Here is a 21,169-nt window from a genome sequence, read left to right as displayed (position 1 = left end):
CAATTGAAGCCTAGCGCCGACCGGTGGCGTAAAGGAGCTGGGCAGCTCGGGCAGGTCCCACTCATCCGCCGTCTAATGAATTTTGTTTACCATTTAGTTGGGAGCCTACCCGTTGGGGTAGTTGGAAAGTTAATTTTTACCTTTACCCCTCCACTCCAAAGTTAATAAAATTAACCCTCAATCCAAACGAAAAGGTAAAAAAAAATTTACAATGTAATCGAGCTTAGAATGTATAAATTTAAACTAAAAATTTATTAAATTAAAATTTTAATAAATATAAAATTAGAATTTTATTAAACATAAATTTTAATTTTAAATTTAATGTGATTAATTTTTAAAATTTCAAATATATAAAATATCTAATTTAATAATTTATTTTATTTATTTAAGAGTTTAAATGCTTTATTTTTTATTGTTCGAAGTTCATAAAAAAATTTTTTTAGAATATTCTTCAACGTTGATAATTTACTTATATTTCATCGACATTAACATTAAAATCTTGGCGTGAACATTAAATACCAATACATAGACATTTTTATGAACGAATACTTTTATTCTCACTCTAATTCTTAAATATTATAGAGACGAGCACATTTTTTTTATTTTTTTATTTTTATTTATTTTTAAATAAATGTGCATTTCCAATTATACCCTAAATATGACTTACGAGGAGAAATTATTCAATAATGCTGTTATTCCAAAGAGGTGGAGGACCATGCAAAATTGTCATGACGTGACTGACTTAGTGGGCAAATTCTATAATTTCTAGGTTTTGAGGGACACTTTTAGAAAACATAAAAAACTAAGGGGGCGAATTTTATAATTTCTAGGTTTTGAGGGACACTTTTAGAAAACATAAAAAACTAAGGGGGCAAATACGAAATTGGGGAAGAAAGAAAGGCACGTAACTCTGCTATTATAAGAGAGGTACAAGAGGTGGTTTCGGCAATCTTCACAAAAACAGAACAGATCCTGTAGCAGCGTGAGCTTCTGCATTCATGGCTTCCACTCCTGGAATCCTCACCGATTGGCCATGGACGCCTCTTGGAAACTTCAAGGTAGCTTTCATGCCCGATTTTTCTTATTTCTCTTCTTGCTTCGTTATGTATGTCTCCATGATTTTATTTTCCGCCATTCTGCAACTCCCTTGCCGTCGTTCATGGAGTTTTATCGCACAATGTTTCTCTGCTTGATCGAATCTCTTGTTCATTATTTGTTTTTGAAAATGTCGTATGGATGATAGAATATTCCGCTAAAGAGAACTTATGATGATCGAGATTTATCGATGATGATTTACTTTAACTTTGAGGCTTTCTCTTCGTTGTTTAGAGATGCATTGCAACGAGAAATTACTGCATTACTTTGAATGTGTTTGCGAGTTCTGTATATCTGTAATTCCATCGACGGAGCAATCGAAATGACGCAGTGTAATTTTTGGTTGCAGTACGTGGTTTTGGCTCCTGGATTTATCTACAGCATCTACCAGTACATGGTAAAGGATGAAGCAGAGAGAGATATCTCCAGTCTTGTTATTATCCCGCTTCTTTTGTGGAGAATGATTCATAACCAGATATGGATATCTCTCTCTCGTCATCGAACTGCTAAAGGCAATGCTCGAATCGTGGACAAGGGCATCGAATTCGATCAAGTCGATAGAGAAAGAAATTGGTCAGTATTCGCTAGTAATAGAAGATACTTCACGAAGAATTAGCGGTTTATTTGTTCTGATTTTGGATTTTTGTTGTTTAACTTCTGGATAGGGACGATCAAATTTTGTTGAATGGAGTCTTGTTTTACATAGCAGTTAATTTAACGACGAGTGCTCAGAACCTACCTATATGGCGAACAGACGGAGTGGTTATTACATTACTGCTGCACGCAGGTCCAGTGGAGTTCCTTTATTATTGGTTCCACAGAGCTCTGCACCATCATTATCTCTATTCTCGCTACCACTCTCACCACCACTCCTCCATTGTTACGGAGCCAATCACTTGTAAGCCATTGTTCTTCCTTCTCTTAAACTTCGCTTTTGCTTTGAATTCCATTTCTGTAGTTATTTAAGTTTCAAATGTCTCGCCTGATGGTGTGGGCTCATGATTTCTTCTGGCTTGGAAATGTGGCAGCTGTGATTCATCCTTTTGCGGAGCACCTAGCGTATTTCATCCTCTTCGCCATTCCAATGTTGACGATATTGTTCACCGGAACTGCTTCTTTAGCGGCCTACGTCTTATACCTTACATACATTGATTTCATGAACAACATGGGGCACTGCAACTTCGAGATCATCCCCAATCGCCTGTTCACTCTCTTTCCACCTCTCAAATATCTTCTATACACTCCATCGTAAGTCTCTCTTTCTCGAGAAAGTTTTGGCTAAATTACAATTATAATAAATACTCACATTATTTCCCTAACATTTTAAAATTAAAATATTAGATGAAAATTAGAACTAGAATGGCCTATCAACTACCCATTAAAATTGAGATCTAAACTTTTCTTGTCACACTTTTTCGTTTCAATTTTCATTCAATATTTCCTATACTTTTTGAAAGATTTGTGAACATTATTAACATTGAAACGACTATAACATTCATGCAGGGCTTTATAGCTCAAAAATAATAATGGGTGGCCTACAATAGTACATGGGAAAAAATTTAACTAAAAAATAAAAAATAAAAATTGCAGGTTGAGTGTACCCTTTTCTCCTTAGTATTAGTATCATCTAAGATAGAAATTTATATTAGTTGAGTGTACATAGAAATTTTATATTGATTTAAAAAAGTTCCATGGTTATTTCATCTTAAATCTTATATTTCGAAATATTGTATTATAGACTTACAGTTGCAAAACTTTTTTTTCTTTCAATATTTTTTTTATTGTATTTATGATTTCCGTGACAATTACATAAAAAGAACTTGGTTGTTAGTTGAGTCATCAATAAAATATTTTCAATAAGTTCACATGTTTCTGTTTGTTCCTTTTGTTAAGCTCAAAAAACTTAGAAAAGAATGCATAACTACTCTAATCATGAAAAAATATTACATTGGTTTGATTATTATTATTGTTTTGTATGTTTGTTTTATAATTTTTAAATTTTCATCTTGAATTTCCCAACAAAATTTATATTATGAGATGTAGGATAAGGGTGGTTCAAGCTTTTATGCCATAAAGATTTAAAATTCATATTTATATAAATTTAAGATTTAAAATAAAAATACTCACAATTGTAGATAAGGAAAGTCTACAAGGAAGAATAAAATTTAAAGGAGAAAAAAGAAAAAGAAAAAGAAATTACGTTTCTGTGTAAGTTTGGCATGCATTAAATAGGAGACAGAAAACCCTGACACATCCATAAATGGGTTCCAAAATATTTGTCCGTTTCTTTTCTTCTCCTTTTAACTTTCCGTCGCTTTTCATGCATAATATAGCTGCCTACCAATTAATACGACCACGTGGAAGGAGACCCACGATGCCTTGTGGTTTGACAATTCCAAAGATCATTTGGGGAAAATTTTCGATATTAGAATTACATTATTTGTGTATCATAGATTATTAATTTTGATTTGCATAAATTATTTCATTATATAGTCATAGATCTAGTTCTCATTTAAAAGAGTTTAATGGAATAGAAGTGATATTTTTGTGATGACAGGTTTCATTCCCTGCATCACACTCAATTCCGGACCAACTACTCCCTATTCATGCCCTTATATGACTACATTTACGCTACACTCGACAAATCTTCAGATACTCTGTACGAAAGATCACTGAGGAGAGAGGAAGAAGTTGCTGACGTGGTTCATCTCACCCATCTCACAACTCCTGAATCCATCTATCATCTACGGCTAGGATTTGCGGAGTTGGCCTCCAGGCCCCACACCTCCACTTGGTATACGTGGCTCCTATCTCCCATCACCATGGGGTCAATGTTGTTGACTTCGATTTATGGCCGTACATTTGTCGTTGAGAGGAACCGATTTGAAAAGCTTAAGATGCAAACATGGGCGATCCCGAAGTTTAATGTTCAGGTGACACAAACAATGATTTTATGTGCTGTCTAATTATTATTGGTTTGCTTACCTCTCAAGAAAACTGTTGATAATAGGAAAATCCGAAAGGAAAATTTAGTCTTAGATTCCATGTTTGTGTTTAGTTTAGTCTCTAACGAATGAAGCTTTGAACTTATCTTTGCAGTACTCCCTTAAATGGCAAACCCAATCAATAAACAGCTTGATTGAAGATGCCATAGTAGAAGCAGAGCAAAAGGGTTGTAAAGTCTTGACTCTAGGTCTCTTGAATCAGGTAATAACTTGTAACCGTCTAAGCTTACCGCTAGCACATATTGTCTTATTTAAACTTTCGTTCAAAGTTTTAAAACGTGTCTGCTAGATTTCTATACCCTTATAAAGAATGATTCGTTATTCACTCCAACTCCAACTTAGATGTGGAGATCATGCTAACAAAGAAATTGGAAGAAATTGCAGGGAGAGGAGCTGAACGTGTATGGAGGGCTTTACGTGCAAAGGAACCCTAAGTTAAGAGTTAGGGTGGTGGATGGGAGTAGCCTGGCTGTGGCTGTAGTTCTGAATAGCATCCCCAAATATGCGACCCAAGTTCTGTTGAGAGGCAAACTCACAAAAGTGGCTTATGCCCTTTCTTATTCTCTGTGCCAAAGAGGCATTCAGGTCTGCATTTTAATGAATCATTTAATGAAGTGAGGTGAAAGTTTCGAGCTCATGAAAGCTTGTGCAGGTCGCTGTTTTGCACGAAGAGGAATACAGGAAGCTCAACAAATCATTCAACACCAAGTTTGAAAGCAATCCAGTGCTTTCCAAAGGCTATTCTCAAAATGTGACTTCAAATTCAATTACAATCTTTTCGCCTATTTACAACATTACATTCTTTTTAAAATCTTACCAAAAAATTTGATGCAGATATGGTTAGTGGGAGATGGAGTGACAGCTGAAGAACAATTGAAGGCACCAAAAGGAGCGACTTTCATTCCCTTCTCACAGTTACCTCCAAAGATTGTACGCAAAGACTGCTTTTACCACTGCACTCCTTCAATGGAGGCTCCTCCTTCTATTGAGAATGTGCACTCTTGCGAGGTACACACTCTTCACAAATTTGCTCTATATAGGATGGTTAAAAGAATATTAAAACCTAGTTCTAGTCGTGGGATTCACGTCGATTGGGGAGAAAAATTAAAACACCATTTATGAGAGCGTGGAAACCTCTCCATAGGAGACGTTCTAAAAACCTTGGGGGATCTCAAAAGGAAAAGACCAAAGAGAATAATATCTACTAGCGGAGAAAGTTGGGCAGTTACAAATGGTATCAGAGCTAGACACCGAGTGATGTGTCAGCGAAGAGGCTATTCCCCACAGGGGTAGACACGAGAAGGTGTGCCAGTAAAAACGCTGGACTCTGAATGGGGTGGATTTGGTGGGGTCCCACGTTAATTGGAGAAAGGAACGAGTGGGAGGACACTCGACCCTGAAAGGATAGATTGTGAGATCCTATGTTGGTTGGAGGAGAACGAAAACACCTTTATCTAGCAAATACGTTTTAAAAATCTCTAGAATAAACCCAAAAGAAAGTTTGAGTGGTTAGTTACAATATTAATATTAACAATAAAGATTAATTTAAAAAGATGAATAATTGCAGAACTGGTTGCCGAGAAGAGTGATGAGTGCATGGCGGATTGCTGGTGTGGTGCACGCGGTGGAAGGGTGGACGGAGCACGAGTGTGGGTACACAATGTCCAACATCGACCGAGTCTGGAAGGCAGCCCTTCGCCACGGCTTTCAGCCTCTCACCACTCCCACTACCTGTGGCTCCATGTAATCGTCTAATTAATTTTCTAATATATATATTTATATAATATGTTTCTGCCTTGGAAAATATTAGCAGTGGGTGAATATCACTATATGAGCCTACCAGTAATGTATGAATCTAGACATATTAGTCACTTTTGTAGTTCAATTTAATGCCCATGTTTGTGAAAGAATTGTTACTGCTTTGGTCAAATGCCCGACTCCTTAGGCTTTAATATTCGTTACGCTCTTATTTACTTTTTGAGTCAAAAATATTAAAATAAATAAGAAAAATGTTTGTTATAATCAGAGATGTCTATTCAACCTAGAGGTTATATGACATATATATATATATATATATTAAGATGTTAGGTATATTATGTTAATAAATAATATAAAACAATTGTAATATTTAAAGAATTCAAGTTTGAATAAAAGAATAAAAAATGATTATCCGCCCCTCCTATATTAGATATAATAAAATAAATATCATTTATTATCATTTATTAGATAATTAAATTAGAAGTAATAATTATCAAATTAGGGCTGAAACAAAAAAATATAAATATTTCCAATTTTCCCTGTATATCATGGCATCATAAATAATAAGTTAGCGATGAAATTAAATAAATAAATAATAAAAGTGAAAATTGTAATTCACTTTGGCGGTAAATATTTGAATATGGGCTCTTTGAATAGTTTCCCCTATAAAAGGAGCTTAGAAACGAAAAATGGAGACATTGAAAGAACTGGAGCTTCTGCATTAATGGCCTCCATGCCTGGTTTTCTCACTGATTGGCCATGGAAACCTCTCGGAAGCTTTAAGGTATCTTTCAGAGTCTATTTCTCTTAGTTTTCTTCTTGCTTCGTTCATGTTCCGCTCACCGCCATTGTTATTAATGCTCGTTCATCGTTCTACGCGGACCGAATCTCATGCACATAATCTGTTTGTTAAAATGAACATTAGATATTTCACTAAATTAAACAATGATTTATTGATGATCGTTCATGTTCATTGTTCTGCGCGGACCGAATCTCATGCACATAACCTGTTTGTTAATATGAACATTAGATATTTCACTAAGATAAACCTTGATTTATTTATGATTCACAGCTATAAATAAGTGTTTAATCTTTTGATTTTCGGTAGTTTTTGTGTTCGAGGGATACGGAATCGCGATTAGAAAAATCTAGGCACGAGCAAGATTGTAGCCTTGTAGATGTTTATTTATGTGCTTATACGTCCATTTTTGACAGAATTTTGTTGAAAAGAGATTGTATATGCTTTTGTCTGCAGTATCTGGTTTTGGCTCCTGGTGTGATTCACAGTATCTACCATTACACGGTGAAGGACAAAACAGAGAGAGACATTTCATATCTTTTGATTTTTCCTCTTCTTCTGTGGAGGATGATCCATATTCAAATGTGGCTCTCTTATTCTTGTTATCGATCTGCAAAAGGCACTGCACGGATCGTCGACAAGGGCGTTGAGTTCGAACAAATCGACAGAGAACGAAACTGGTAATCTTTCTGCATCGCACCGTCTCAGCATAATTATTGTGAAAATTATTAAATACAACTTCTGTGATGATTTTTTTTCTTTGGTACGCGTGTTTTGTGGACAGGGACGACCAACTACTGTTGAATGGAGTGTTGTTTTACATACTCAGCAATGCTATTGCGAAAACTTCAAATCTTCCTTTATGGAGGACAGATGGAAGCGTTATTACATTTCTGCTACACGCAGGTCCAGTGGAGTTTCTGTATTACTGGTTTCACAGAGCTCTGCACCATCATTATCTCTGTTCTCGCTATCACTCTCACCACCACGCCTCCGTCGTCACAGAGCCTTTTACATGTAAGTCATTCCTATCCAAAATAACATTTGCTTTATTTACAACAGTAGGAAGTTTTCTGCCATATCTACTCGTGGTCTACTACTTTATGGACTTTCCATTTAATACATAAAATTTTGAATTGCTAAGTTCAATCTTCTAAACTTTTAGATTTGTTTTTATCGCAATGAAACTACACTCCAACTTCATGTCTACTATATTCCTAACCAACTTGAATCTCAATGTCAACAAAAGCGTCCTTTCATCATTTTTTTAATTTTTGAAAACGATGAGTTTCTTCACAATTTTATTGATGAATTTTTTACTTTCTCTAGAAAGACATTGGAATCTTTTTTAACTGTTTGTTTACTTATCAGTTTTGAAATCTTAAACAATTTGTCAAGGAAATGTTTTAGAAAGATATTTGTTTTAGTTCTATATTTTGAAACGTAATTTACAAAAGGTTGAGATTAAATTATTCAAAAGAAAATTCTCATGAAATGGCTAAGAATTGGATCTGTATGGTTATGGCAGCTGTGATTCATCCATTTGCAGAGGAATTATAGCATATTTCATACACTTTTTCACACCTGTGACGATGACAGTGGTGAGTGGAACAATATCTGTGGCAGCTTGTGTTGTTTATATTACTTACATCGACTTCATGAACTATAGTATGGGGCATTGCAACTTTGAGTTCGTCCCTAATCGCCTCTTCACTCTCTTTCCTCTTCTCAAGTTCCTCATCTATACTCCATCGTAAGTCTCTCTTTATGCTCTCATTTTAATTTCCATTTACTCCTTTTTTTTTTTTTTTAATAATAATTATATATGAATGAAAATTAATATGTCTGCTGGAAGGTTAGTTTATCATATCATGTTAAGCTTTGTTTTAGAAAATAATATTAGTTGGGTTTTTAAAGTATTATTTTGATTGAAAGAGTAAAAATAACTAGAACTAGTTTAAAGTCTTAGGTAAATAGTGGTCAAGTTTCTAGCACAAATTAGGATTTTGATCAATCCTTACTTGAGATGAGCTTGGGGTCGGAAGTTTTTAATCAAATGGTGGAGATTGATTATAAAACTCTGATGTTACTTATTATGATAAATTATAAAATCGCATTTTTTTTAAGGTTTAAAATCATTTTTGGAACATTTTTTTTAATAATTAAAAATCAACATATTGTTGGACTATACACTTTTAAAAAAGATTTTCATACAATAAAAAAATTATTTTAAATGACTAAAAACGGATATTGTAGTGATTTTGAATGTTAAAGGTAATTTAAACAAATGTTAAATTAATCCATGTTCTTAAACAAGTAGTGGATATTATATATTCATGGTTCCATGAAACTATGTTGCTTTACTTTCTATAAATTGTTTGATTCTTTTCTTAAAAAAGAAAAAGAAAAAGAAAAGAAGATTATAAATTTAAAGGTGAAGAATTAAAATGTTATTAAATATATTTTCTCTTGAATTTTATTTTTGATCATTGGGAAAGAAAATTGAGAGTAAAAAACAATTACAGGTTTCGCTCGTTGCATCACACCCAATTCCGAACCAACTACTCACTATTTATGCCCTTTTAGGATTACATCTACGGCACACTGGACAAATCTTCCGACGCTCTGTATCAAAAATCTCTCGAAAGAGAAGAAGATGTTGCTGACGTGGTCCATCTGACTCATCTCACAACTCCTGAATCCATCTTTCACCTACGTCTAGGATCTGCCGCGCTGGCATCCAGACCTCTCACATCCACGTGGTATCTGTGCTTGCTGTCCCCAATCACAAAGCTGCTGACGTGGACGTATGCCCTTATGGCCGTACATTTGTGGTCGAAAGCAACCAATTTGAAAAGCTCAAGATGCAAACTGCGTCATCCCCAAGTTTAACGTTCAGGTGACAAATTCCTAGCCATTGGTTTTGTTTTCTAACAAAATTAAAGATTTTGAGTATATAAGTGCTGAGAATTAGCTTTCAAAACTCTTTGACTAAAGTAAAATTATGAAAAGCCTATATTAAAAAGTAAACAAATGTTATACCATTAAAAAAAATATTGGAGGTCTTTTGGATGCTAAACAATGAAATAGTTAAATTCAATGACATGGTCACGTAGAGATTGGTTGTTGAGAATCATATAGGTAAAGTACTCTAACAAAGAAGATTAGTCAAGATAAATAGTTTAAACAGATAAATATAATATTTGAGGCAAAACTTAGTCTAAAGAAGATTAGTAGAAGTTGGTAAAGAAGGAGAATGGTATCCCCTAATCTAGGCTTTTGCAATGAAGGTAGGGTATTAAGATTTCGTAATTATCTATCCTCTCTACACAAATTGGTTTTTCTTGTACTATCTACAAACCCTGTTTTTTTTTTTTTTTTACCAATGTTGTCTATGTAATGAGAATTTAGGGTGCATATTTGGTTAAATTACAAGTTATTTCATTGAATTTCTATAAAACATGTCTAATAGGTTTTCAATCTTTTAATTGATTAATAGGTTCACATATTCACATTTTTTATACCCAAAGAATCTATTACAAAAAGTTGAATTTCGTGTTCAATAAATCATCAATTTTCAATTTTAACATTAAAAAACGTATTAGATGCAGAACTAAGATTTAGCAACGAGTTAGAGCTCTTACAACCTTAGCTGCAACGATCAATTTCTCCCCTTCCTCGTCTACAGGCAAATCCTTTTCTTTGAAAATGTGTAAAGAAGCTGCCAAAAAGTGGCTGAAGTTATATCTAGCTTTAACATTAGCGAAGGGGATGGGGTGGGGCGATGCATGGAATGAGACACTGTTAATAAAAGATAAATGGAAGCAAGGCTTGCTTTTATTATTTAAATGAACGGATACACTCTCAATATGAAAAATTTAGAGACAGAGACCTCTTTTGTAAGATGCACACGACAAAACTTAGTAATAAAGTACGATAACAATAATAAGAATATGGTTAACTCCTTTGTATAGAATAGAACCTAAACATCCAACTCTGATGCAGCCAGCATAATCAATACCTACCAATAGCATAAGGAAAGAAATTAGAAACATGGAGTTGAATGAAGCTAGCCAAATGTTAACATTGGGAAAACTTGAAATGATGAAAAAGTTGATAGTTTGTGACAAACCATTTCCACCACTATGGGTTATTAGACAAACTCGTTGATAAACTAATATAATAGTTTGTGACAAAAGATGAACTCATCTGCGAGGTTTGTGATTACAGTGTTACCTCAAAGGAGATATCAACGAAGAGCTACCGGGCAGTTCATCTTCAGTGAACCTGCAACAAGGCAAACCACAGCAGCATCAGTACCAGTAATGAGGAATGGTAGGCCAGAATGTAGCAAAAGCGAAAACTACATGTGTGGATCAATTTGGCTGTCACGTATGTATAGTTTAGAAATCAAAACAAACTTTCCAACCATGTCTTTGTATTTAAATGTCATGAAATTAACAGCCACATTACGACAATTAACTTCCACTGATCTCTAATGAATCGCATGTATGGTTTCTGTTCACTAGCCACAAGGTCAAAAGGCAATTACAAGGCAACAATCTAATATGTTTAGTTCAAATTCCCAGACATGACATCTAAATACCAGGCACGTCAAGATATTGGAAATTCAAATTCCCTAAAAAATAAACGGACCCTAAGAGTGAGTTTAGTTCTTCCTCATGGTTAAGATTTTGAAAAGGCCAAATTCCTACATTTTCCTACAATCCAAACTTGATGGGCTTTCTCATCCGCATAACTAAGGCTGGGTTCCAAATTTTCTATTAAGAAACTGCAAGACGTGTTAAAGAAAATAAAAATTAAAGCATATCAACAAAACTTACCTGTTTACTTTTTGGAGCAAAAATGGCTTTAACAGATTCAAAAACCTCCTTAACAGGCCTAGTAGCGTCAATCTAAGAAGAGTAGAACATGATTCAAGATCTAAAATTAAAAAGATAATTAAAAATAAAAGATGCCAGAAAGTATTGAAGTCTGGAGAGAGAGAATCAACACCTTCCGAACTTTCCCTTTGGATTCATAGTAACGAATCACAGGAATACTAGACTCCAAGAAAACCTTGAATCGCTTCCTAATTGTTTCGATGTTGTCGTCCACTCTACCCTGAATTATTATATCCATAAAGGCAATTCATAGCGTGAAATTAAATTTTCGAAGAACAAAGAGAAATTTATCCCTTCAAACCTCATTCCTACTCAACAGGCGCCTCTCCATCTCCTCCTCAAGACAATCAAAGAACAGGACAACAGATGGTTCAATGCCTGTCTGCAAAACATCAATCATACAGTTGAATCAAGCACTGCCTTGGATTGTACAACCTCAAAAATCAATTGTACAGAATGGATATTGATTTTTAAGAAAACAATGGCCAGAGAAAAGAGAGAAATGGCTTACAACAGCTTCAAATGCAGCACGATTTTCTTCGTTACGAGGGAATCCATCAATAAGAAATTTGTCATTACCACTTTTCTCCATTGCTCGTTGAAGAAGCTTTATGGTGACCTCGGAAGGAACAATCTTCCCTTCTTTAATCATGTTTTGAATCATCGTGCTAAGAAAAGAAAATGGTAGGATCAGCAGATACTACATATTTGTAAATGGTCAAGTTGCGACAATGTAAAAAGTTGTAGAAAGGAAAGAAGTAGTGAGATTTAGAAGATATTATATGAAAGGGGAGTATTCATACCCATTCTCTGAACCAGATTTGATCTCTGCTCGGAGAAGATCCCCAGCACTAAGATGAGTGTACCCGAAGTGTTCAATGATATTTGAACATTGAGTACCCTTGCCACTACCTGGCCCACCTGGTAATTATAAAATCCAACTACAGCTTAGTACCAGACGAAATTTAGCATAAAAAGAAATGTCGGTTCATCTCATAAGGAATCTAGAAAAGAAGAGAGCCTATGAATTTATTTAATCTTTGAAAAGTATACTCACCTAAAACAAAGACAACTGTGGGCTTCTTATTAACTAAGCTTCCTTTAGTGTCCTGTAATTGCATTTTAACCATGTACCAAGACTTCAGGATCAAATAGTTCATTCAAGAAGGAAGCAAAGACAAACATCCCCAACAAAACTAGTGTCCAGGAAAATCCTACGATGGAGATTCTCTGATCTTTCAATTGACATCACTTTCCTCAATATATGAAGTAAAAACGTGGTCAAACCTTACCTTAATTGGAGCAACATCAGCGACAGTCCCCATGACACTGATTTAAAAATGAACTGACTATCTACACAAAAGCCAGATAAAAATATGTCAAAACCAGGTTTGAACACTCAAGCAAGGAGTAGAGAATAGGTAAGATAAAGAACGTAATGTGATTTTCATGCTATGAAAGTTAACGATAAGTCGAAGAACACTAGGCTGAATGTATAAAATGTTAATCTACTTAATTCTCTAAATTCTCTAACACAGGGAAACTGAAATCTTCCAAACATTAATATGAACATCAGCTTTGATCGAATATCTGCAGATCCAAATTGCCTGAACGTGGTCATCCATTTAGGATACAGAAATAACGGCATGTACAACTTCAAAACATTCATAACGCTAATAACACTGTCAATGAAGATACAGGCAAAAAGGAAAAAGAAAAACATCGGCATCCTTTAGAGAACAAATAAGCCAAAGAAAATGCAAGCCAAGAAATAAAGACTTCGCAGTTCATTTACAATTCTCTGTTCTTTGCCTACCAGAAAAAATGGCGGTAAAATTTTTCAAAGCCAGATCTAAGCGAGTAAACTCCAAACGAACTAGTTTCAGAATAAAAAACACAAGAAAACACTCAGGAACTCAAATTTCTCTATTCACCACACGATTTCAAAAGGCCAAAGGAAAAATACGTCTGGATCCAAGCGGAATCGACAAAACGAAGGAAATCAACAACGTTCAAGCGAAAACACGACGGCAATGCAGAGATCAAACAAGAAGTAGTGCAATCGAGTAAGTTCCGAGATAAAAGAGAGGAGATCAAAGAATCTTACAGTTGAAAACGGAGCGCGCCAAGGAGAGAGAAAGAGATCTGAAGAAGAGGAGGGAAAACGCGGCATTAAACGAAGAGATAGTGAATGCTTAAATAGGTAGGGGATTGACCGTGAGAATGAGCACGTTAAATGGTGTTTACGGCCGGTATAGGGGTACTTATGTAATTTCACTTTTATTTTTTATTTTTAAATTTTTGTGTGTAATTTTAGAGGTCACGTAATTACAACGGCTACGGTGGTCTTCTTTAATTTTCTCCGTTGGTTCTTCTTTGAGTAAATTCTAAGGGCGTTTGGATCCAAATTAAATATAATTCGACTGTTATGTGGAAATTAATTATTTTAAATGTCATCTCAAACCCTAAATTACCATTTTTAACTTATTTTAAATTAAATTAAATTTACCAAATTTATACATTATTTCACCATATTTTGTTATATTTACGTGAAAATCATTATCGAATCTCTAGTCTGACGATTCTTCGGTCTCGAGCTTACTGAAATCAAAATTTTCTTTTCTTTCAGATGAACTCAGTAAAGAGCCCTCTTATGTTCAAGAATAAGCAATGATAAATAATAATTGACAACTCTAAATGAAAATCCCACAGCGTATGGCTTACAAGTCTACGACGACTTTAAATTACGCGAACGCTGTCCATGTCGTTTCCTCGATGGAGAATAATACCACGAGGGGACGAGGCAGGTAATGATAGTTTTGGGTTCCTGACTTGAACATCGTGACATGATTACTGGTGTTTCGAGTCTTCCAAATTTGAAAGTCTGATTTCGCTATCAAAGTGCTGATTTTCGGATGCTATGAGGTCAGAAGTACCGATGGAAGTTGTGTTTCCGTGGTCACCTTTTGTTTTGATTCGAGTCATTTGAGAAACCAGCATTTCATGTACTCTTTCTTTCAACTGCAAAGATGGCATGTAATAAGGAAAATTTGTATCGAAACTAGAATCATAGTTGTAAGAATACTCATGTGAATCAATTCGTGTAGACTGCGGTATTTTAGAACACGATAATAACTGTAATAAAAACTCGGGTTAGATAAGAACTGCAAGTAAACAAGAGGAAAAGTGTAACGACCCAGATCCACAGCTAGCAGATATTGTTTTCTTTGGGCTTTCCCTTTCGGGCTTTCCCTCAAGGCTTTAAAACACGTATTGTCAAACGATGTGTCAGAGCCAAAACGCGTTTTAAAGCCTTGAGGGCAAGCCCGAAAGGGAAAGCCCAAAGAGGACAATATCTGCTAGCGGTGGATCTGGGTGGTTACAAAAAGGTTTGCAACAATTACCTCGATGAGTCCTACGTCGCTCTTGACCGATACCAGCAAGGCTCCATCAGGTCCCAATCGCCTGTACCGTTCTAGTTCAATATCGTCATGATCATAGCTTTCAGTGCTGAAGATTACAGGAGACTCTTTCAGAAGATCACATTTGGAGACGACATTGAGCCACAGATGGTTGCCATATCTTTCCTTCATTTCTTTGTAGATGGCCAACTGTACAATATAGAATGCAGATTAGGGTGGAAAAGACCGACATATTTGACCAGTTCTGATCGGTTACTGTCGTCCGTTTGGTTGGATTTCTTCTCGGAGATGTAATTCATGTCAAATTCGTGAATAACATTAGCATTTACACATTAGTTTAACCATCAAATTTCACTATCAACCCGAACCTGACTCAATTAGTTAAGATATATATCTTCGTCAAAGAGATCAAATATTTGAATTCTCAGACTCCCACGTGTCGTTGAACCAAAAAACCCCCATAAAATTGCAATGATAATGTTCTATTAGAGGTATTATATTGCAATTGAAAATGATGATAGGCCGGTGATACCTGATCGGAAGGTGAAGTGCCACATTCTCCAGAGAGATCATGTACAAATAGCACTGCCGTTGGAAGATGCGACAAAACAGCAAGTGTCAACTTCTCCAAATTGTTTCTGTCATCTGCAGTTCCAGAGGAAAGTTATGTACCAAATAGACATTTATAATACTGTCAGGTAAATTTCTTTTCTTGAGATGTCGAGGAAAGATCAGCACTATGTCAAAAGTCTCAAGAAATACTAGAAATACAGACATAATGTTGATAGTATAAATATGAACACTAACCATTTATATGGATAATTTCAGGTGTTAAATTTAATTTTTCAATTCATACAGTTTTCCATGACTTTTCCTAAAAAAATCCAACACCGACACGATATTGATATCATTTTCATAAATTTGGAGTACCCTATTTCGGACGTTATAGACATTTGACTCATTTAATGGGACATAGAAGAGATGACACGGGACGGGCACTTCAATTCATAGCTTGGATTAGAAAGAACTGAAATTATAATTCTCTGAATGAAGATAGCCAAAGCATTAAGTGCAATTACCATCAGATCTTTTCAGAAGGCCAGGAGTATCTGTTACCTGCAATCAGATTGCAGAAAAGAATAAATTGAATTGAGAGGGGAAAAAGGGAGAATTAAATCCACGTATTCAAGGGTAAATTATCACCTGAAAATGCTGGTAGTTTAGGACTATATGACCCATCAGTATTCCTCGTGTAGTGAATGGGTAATTACAGATCTAATGGAAAACAATATTAGCAAGAAAATCCATCAGGACTGTCATTCTCTCCAGCAGTCTTTGTAGATCGCATCAGGTTTAGAAATGATTTTTAACTAGTTAAAATCAATTTTTCAACATGTTTTTAATCATTCAAGATCAATTTTGGTGGTAAGAAAATTGTGTTTAAAACTGTAACATCAAACATTAAATTGATTTTGAATGATTAAAGGCGTGTTTTAGAATGTTTTTAAACATGACAAAAGTGATCTTAACCATAATAGTAAATATGTACACACCTCAGGCTTCCCAGTAGAGAGGATTCGAACCAAAGACGACTTCCCAACATTTGGGGCTCCAACAAGACAAAGGGTTGGTTTATCCAAGTCTACAACTGGCATTGCCCGTAAAGTCTGACAATTTGTACATATCCAACATCATTGTAAATAAATGTAGGTTCCATGTGTTAAGTAGCTGACAGATTTAGATGACCTTAAGCAAGAAAACGTGCTCGTTGGCTCCAAAAAGCATATTAAAAGATCCAAGATGTCGTTACATGAAAAAGGGTAATGTCAAAGTGATATTGATTAGAAGGAAAGATGCTAAGAAACTACACCTTCAGGCATTTAAATCAGAGTTTCAATACAATGATAATTACAAGGGGGAACGGTACGGAATTGCCCCATAAATACGATATTCAATTAATCATAGCAGAATTTAAAAGATAAAAATAAATAATACCTTTGCAATCTGTAACAGATCATCAACAGCTTTCGCTTGATGAATATAGACTTCTTCTACTTTCTTCATACCCTGCATTTGAAATAACATCATGGGTAATGATTTCACATATTTGAACAGAATGCCACCTCATTAAGGAGAGAACTAACCACACTAAGGCTTTCCTCTGCATCCCGCTTTGATGTGGACTGTAAAAAGAACATTGAAGTACAGTCCCGATTAAAATTACGTTAACTAAATAAAATTTTCTTTTCGTTGTTGTGCGTGTATGTGGTGGGTAGTCACTAGAAAACTAATCGAGGTAAGTCAAAAGACAGATTTTTAAGCTACATTTTGATTCGCCAACTCGAAATTTTACTCTCTTAACAAAAGAAAAAAAAAAAAAAAAAATTTTACCACATTCTTTTAAGTCACATAGCCAAAATGAAAGTAGACCTTAAAGTTCCCAAGAGTATGAGTGCTTCTTTAACACATTTCTATGTTAAGAAGTGATGAAATTTATATCTGATCCTTACAATTTAACAGAGGAAAACAGAGAAGGAACCAATAACTATCAATTGATAAGACTACAAAATTAAAAAAAAATCCTAACCTTCGCACAGAGAGAAGCATGCTCCTTCCCTACAGATACCACTTTCTTCCTTAGATTATCAACCTTTCTCAAGACCTGTTAAATGAAGAAACATTACTGACTGATGATCCTTCACAAGAATGTTTGCCATGGAAGTATTATGTCATAGAATCGCATGTAAATCTCAAAAGATTAGGGTTTAACGTTTAAGTAATTTCAAGAACTCATTAACATGGCACAAAATAACAATTTTTTTCACACAAGCAATCAAGAAACATATTAAAATGTGATTTCCAAAATAGATTTCCAGTCTTACAAAACTTAAAACTATTGTGCCAAGACTTTCATATGCAAATTCTAAAGAGGCCTTATAATGAGTGAAGTCCATAATAACACATTTATGCCGCAAAAAGTGGATAGATAGTATTGCTTCATAATATACCTCTTCATACTTTCCATCTCCAAGTGTCAACTCAATGAGAGAACATTCATAAGGGTGAAGATATTCTTTCTTTGGAAACTCTTCTAGGTACGTTCTTAAGGGAACTGCCAACTCCTAACAAAGGAAACAAGATGTCGCGATAAGCTTTACAATATTTCATTTACAATTACAGTGCACTAGAGTAATTCTTTTATATCGTATATAAAAGTGGATTGATATTTGGGATAAGAACAAACTTTCATCAGTGTATCGAGCTGCTTAGCACCCCTATTTCGCTCCCTCTTTGCAATATTGGCTATTCCTGAAGATGGATACAAGAAAATCAACATAAGCAGAAAGTGATTCAAGTCCGCTTTCATCCAAATCAGATCACAAGACCAGCCAAGCAAACACTGAAACAGAACTGCATGCTACTAAAAGTACCCTTTGTAGGGCTAACCCTCTTGGCCTTCTTTAGTGCAGACTGGAAAATATCAATAGATGGCATCACCATGGGCAGCTTCTGAAATGCACCCACGCTCTCAAGATTCTTTGATGGTTTATCTTTTTCCTGGAACCAGGACATGAGACAGTAGCTATATTCTGTCAATTACGGTCGAGTAAAATACCACGGCAGAAGAGCTAAACGTGAAGTAACGTAAAAACTATCCAATATGGATCGCGAAAGAGATAGTATGGCATGCAAATAGGTCAAAGCATGTGAAACAAATGAGAAGTTGAGCATTCTAATGAACAAAATCAATTTCAGTTTAAGGTCAAACCTTCAAAATAATGTAAAAAATCTTGTTTCCTAGAAGTGAAGTGAAACTCGATTGAACTCAAGTTTTTCCATTTCCGTTTATAACAGGTAACATATTTCATTTGCATCAAATTAAGATGTATGACGGCACAACCTCCGAATTAAAGTAAAAGAAAACAGAACCAAATACCTTCACTTCATTTTCATCTTTTGTTTCAGTTTTCGGTATATAACTTCCATTGACAACGTTATATGTTTCAGTTTGAATCGACCTGTGGAAGCATTGATTTGGATAAATCCTAGAACTCCTAATCACATGCATACCTGCTTAAGAAGAACACAAATAGAAACTATCAGAAATCAGCAACAAAAAAGAAGTGCGAAGAGATTCTAAAGAAAGCAACTACCGTTAAAATGAGTAGGAGAAGATAATGAAATGAAATCAATACAGCGAATACATCAGAAGAATGGAAATAAAAAGTACTAAACTCACTAGCATTCTAATTTTCAAAAGAAGACAATGATATTTTCTATCTTGCTACTTGTTCCTAATCAACAAGCCGCAAAATTGACTTCAAAATGAAGTAAGAAAACAGATTTCGAACAAAAGCCAAAGTATCATTCAAGAAACTAAGAAATGGCGGCGATTGAGCAAAGCCACGTCTATCAGCTTCAATTTCAACCATACGAAAGCAGTGAAAGAGATACAAAAGTTAATCATCCTCCTGAGCAAACTAATCAAGTACGGGAGAGCAAGAAAAAGGACCAGAACCATAGGAAACATTGAAGCTTCGGATGATAAGGCGTTTAGTCGGAGGGCTCTGCCAGAGCTGGAAGACGGTGCTGCAAGTGCCATTCATTCCGTCGAAGCTTCTCCGGTCAGGTCCGTAGCTCCATGAGAGGGGATTCAGAGCTTACTAAGGCTATATCCTATTCCCGGTTATGAAAGTGCGAAGTTCGAACTCGTTACTGTAGTCGATATTCTTTTTCTATTTTATAAAAATTAGGTCAAAATTGTGAATATTTCGACTTTTAATTAAAGAAAAATAAATATATATATATATATTAAAAAAAATCACCGGTACAAATTTTCGATTATGTGTAGAATGGATAATATAATAATTTTAAAAAACATAAATAGCTAAAATAATGGGTTAAATAGAACACTTAATAATTTGAGAAATAAAAAAAAAATAAAAACTTGGATTAATTCAAAATATATTTTTGAAGAAACACTTAAAAATATATCTCATTTTAAAAGATTAGTAGAATATCTTCCTAATTCCCAATAAGAAAAAAAAATATTTATAACTGATATAATCACTTTTAAATATAAATTTAGTATAATACAGATTTATTTAAATACTATTATTAGACATAAATGTTCTTATTGAAAATATGTTGTTTAAAATTAAAAACAATCCAAGATAATTTTGTGATAATCTTGTTAAAGTTTACATTTAATTTTTAATTAAATTAATCAAATTTTGTAATACTCTTGTTAATGAATAAATTTTTCAAAGTTTACATTTAATTTTTAATTAAATTTATTTGATAGACCAGTGAAAATTCAACCAAACGTTAAACAATTATTTGATAGACCAGTGAAAATTCAACCAAACGTTAAACAATTATCTAAATTGAAGTATAATTAGATTGTCTAGTAACTTAGAACCAAAAGAAATATTTGTAAGCATATATATTTGTATATATATATATATGACAAATACACATAATATATAAAATATGAATTATACCAACTCCAACAAAAAAAAATATTTGCTGAAATGTGAATATAAACAAATTTGATCTTTATGACTGACTTACATTAGAATTTAGAAGTATGAGAAGTTTCAATTTCGAATGGCAAACTTAAACGTGTTACAATATAGATAGTTACATAAAATAAAACAACTATTTTGTTCTAATAAAGGTAGATTAATCTTGATTGTAAACAAGTGTCGGGTATTCTGGACTCCACATGTTGTTTTTCACGAACTCCAAAATTTGTTCCTGAAAATTAAAATCATGAAAATAAGATTAGATATTATTGACTTATAATATACATTATATTATAAAAATCATACAGTCAAACAAGTCATTAGACACAAATCTTTATTGGATACAACAACAGATATTGATCCATGGTTCAATCATCCACTCCATAATTATTGAACTAAAAAAGAAAGACCATTACACCTCATTTTGTTATTTAATAATCTTTCTAATCAATTTGTCGAGAGAGCCTATGTCATAATCAGTTGAGGTTCAGAACCTCTAATCTAATTGTCGGGAGAGCATATGTCATAATCAATTGAGCTAAGTTTAGGTTGAGTTTTTTAACAACCGCTTTAACTTCATGGAAGAATACAAAAAAAAAAAAAAAAAAAAAAAAAAAAAAAAAAAAAAAAAAAAAAAAAAAAAAAAAAAAAAAAAAAA

General features: G+C 34.2%; 4 protein-coding genes and 1 pseudogene across 11 annotated transcripts in view; 2 read left to right on the top strand and 3 right to left on the bottom strand.

The window, feature by feature from the left end:
• Positions 1-945: 945 nt before the first annotated feature.
• On the top strand, positions 946-6,023 carry LOC111789761 (protein ECERIFERUM 1-like). Its single transcript, XM_023670441.1, has 10 exons — positions 946-1,058; positions 1,445-1,668; positions 1,761-1,993; positions 2,124-2,343; positions 3,653-4,028; positions 4,195-4,302; positions 4,485-4,685; positions 4,753-4,851; positions 4,935-5,108; positions 5,668-6,023. The coding sequence occupies exons 1-10, from the start codon at positions 999-1,001 to the stop codon at positions 5,845-5,847; spliced, it is 1,875 nt and encodes a 624-aa protein (XP_023526209.1). The 5' UTR covers positions 946-998; the 3' UTR covers positions 5,848-6,023.
• Positions 6,024-6,577: 554 nt separating this feature from the next.
• LOC111789641 lies at positions 6,578-9,586 on the top strand (annotated as a pseudogene).
• A 715-nt stretch (positions 9,587-10,301) lies between these two features.
• Positions 10,302-13,754, bottom strand: LOC111789642 (UMP-CMP kinase 3-like). 5 transcript variants are annotated; one of them, XR_002814366.1, is made up of 11 exons: positions 13,669-13,754; positions 12,854-12,914; positions 12,619-12,670; positions 12,365-12,482; positions 12,073-12,229; positions 11,863-11,943; positions 11,674-11,781; positions 11,502-11,573; positions 10,894-10,944; positions 10,640-10,678; positions 10,302-10,378 (listed from the first exon to the last, which is right to left on the bottom strand). XR_002814366.1 is itself a non-coding variant. In XM_023670277.1 (10 exons), exons 2-9 carry the CDS (start codon positions 12,884-12,886, stop codon positions 10,936-10,938), a joined length of 630 nt encoding a protein of 209 aa, XP_023526045.1. In that variant the 5' UTR covers positions 12,887-12,914; positions 13,669-13,754; the 3' UTR covers positions 10,466-10,678; positions 10,894-10,935. The 5 variants fall into 5 exon arrangements, 2 of the variants coding, with proteins under 2 accessions (XP_023526045.1, XP_023526046.1); XR_002814368.1 differs by having other exon boundaries at positions 10,305-10,378; positions 10,790-10,944; XR_002814367.1 differs by lacking the exon at positions 10,302-10,378 and having other exon boundaries at positions 10,466-10,678; positions 10,790-10,944.
• A 405-nt stretch (positions 13,755-14,159) lies between these two features.
• On the bottom strand, positions 14,160-19,705 carry LOC111791790 (nucleolar GTP-binding protein 1). 3 transcript variants are annotated; one of them, XM_023673267.1, is made up of 14 exons: positions 19,497-19,705; positions 18,921-19,054; positions 18,415-18,541; positions 18,228-18,292; positions 17,992-18,105; positions 17,571-17,645; positions 17,128-17,166; positions 16,979-17,050; positions 16,537-16,650; positions 16,187-16,258; positions 16,063-16,099; positions 15,516-15,628; positions 14,966-15,172; positions 14,160-14,582 (listed from the first exon to the last, which is right to left on the bottom strand). In XM_023673267.1, the coding sequence occupies exons 1-14, from the start codon at positions 19,588-19,590 to the stop codon at positions 14,412-14,414; spliced, it is 1,434 nt and encodes a 477-aa protein (XP_023529035.1). In that variant the 5' UTR covers positions 19,591-19,705; the 3' UTR covers positions 14,160-14,411. The 3 variants fall into 3 exon arrangements, with proteins under 3 accessions (XP_023529035.1, XP_023529036.1, XP_023529037.1); XM_023673268.1 differs by having other exon boundaries at positions 18,921-19,057; positions 19,503-19,705; XM_023673269.1 differs by having other exon boundaries at positions 19,503-19,705.
• A 793-nt stretch (positions 19,706-20,498) lies between these two features.
• Positions 20,499-21,169, bottom strand: part of LOC111791420 (NAD-dependent malic enzyme 1, mitochondrial) — a 14,419-nt gene continuing 13,748 nt past the window's right edge. For both annotated transcript variants that reach the window (XM_023672749.1, XM_023672750.1), the window contains exon 19: positions 20,499-20,743. In XM_023672749.1, the coding sequence (XP_023528517.1) occupies positions 20,669-20,743 (75 nt within the window). In that variant the 3' untranslated portion in view covers positions 20,499-20,668. The remainder of the gene's footprint in view (positions 20,744-21,169) is intronic.

This window comes from Cucurbita pepo, chromosome LG03 (assembly GCF_002806865.2).
Source record: "Cucurbita pepo subsp. pepo cultivar mu-cu-16 chromosome LG03, ASM280686v2, whole genome shotgun sequence".
In the NCBI taxonomy this organism is placed as follows: domain Eukaryota; kingdom Viridiplantae; phylum Streptophyta; class Magnoliopsida; order Cucurbitales; family Cucurbitaceae; genus Cucurbita; species Cucurbita pepo.
Note: the sequence above shows the minus strand (reverse complement) of the source record. Positions and strands in the feature narration are given on the sequence as shown.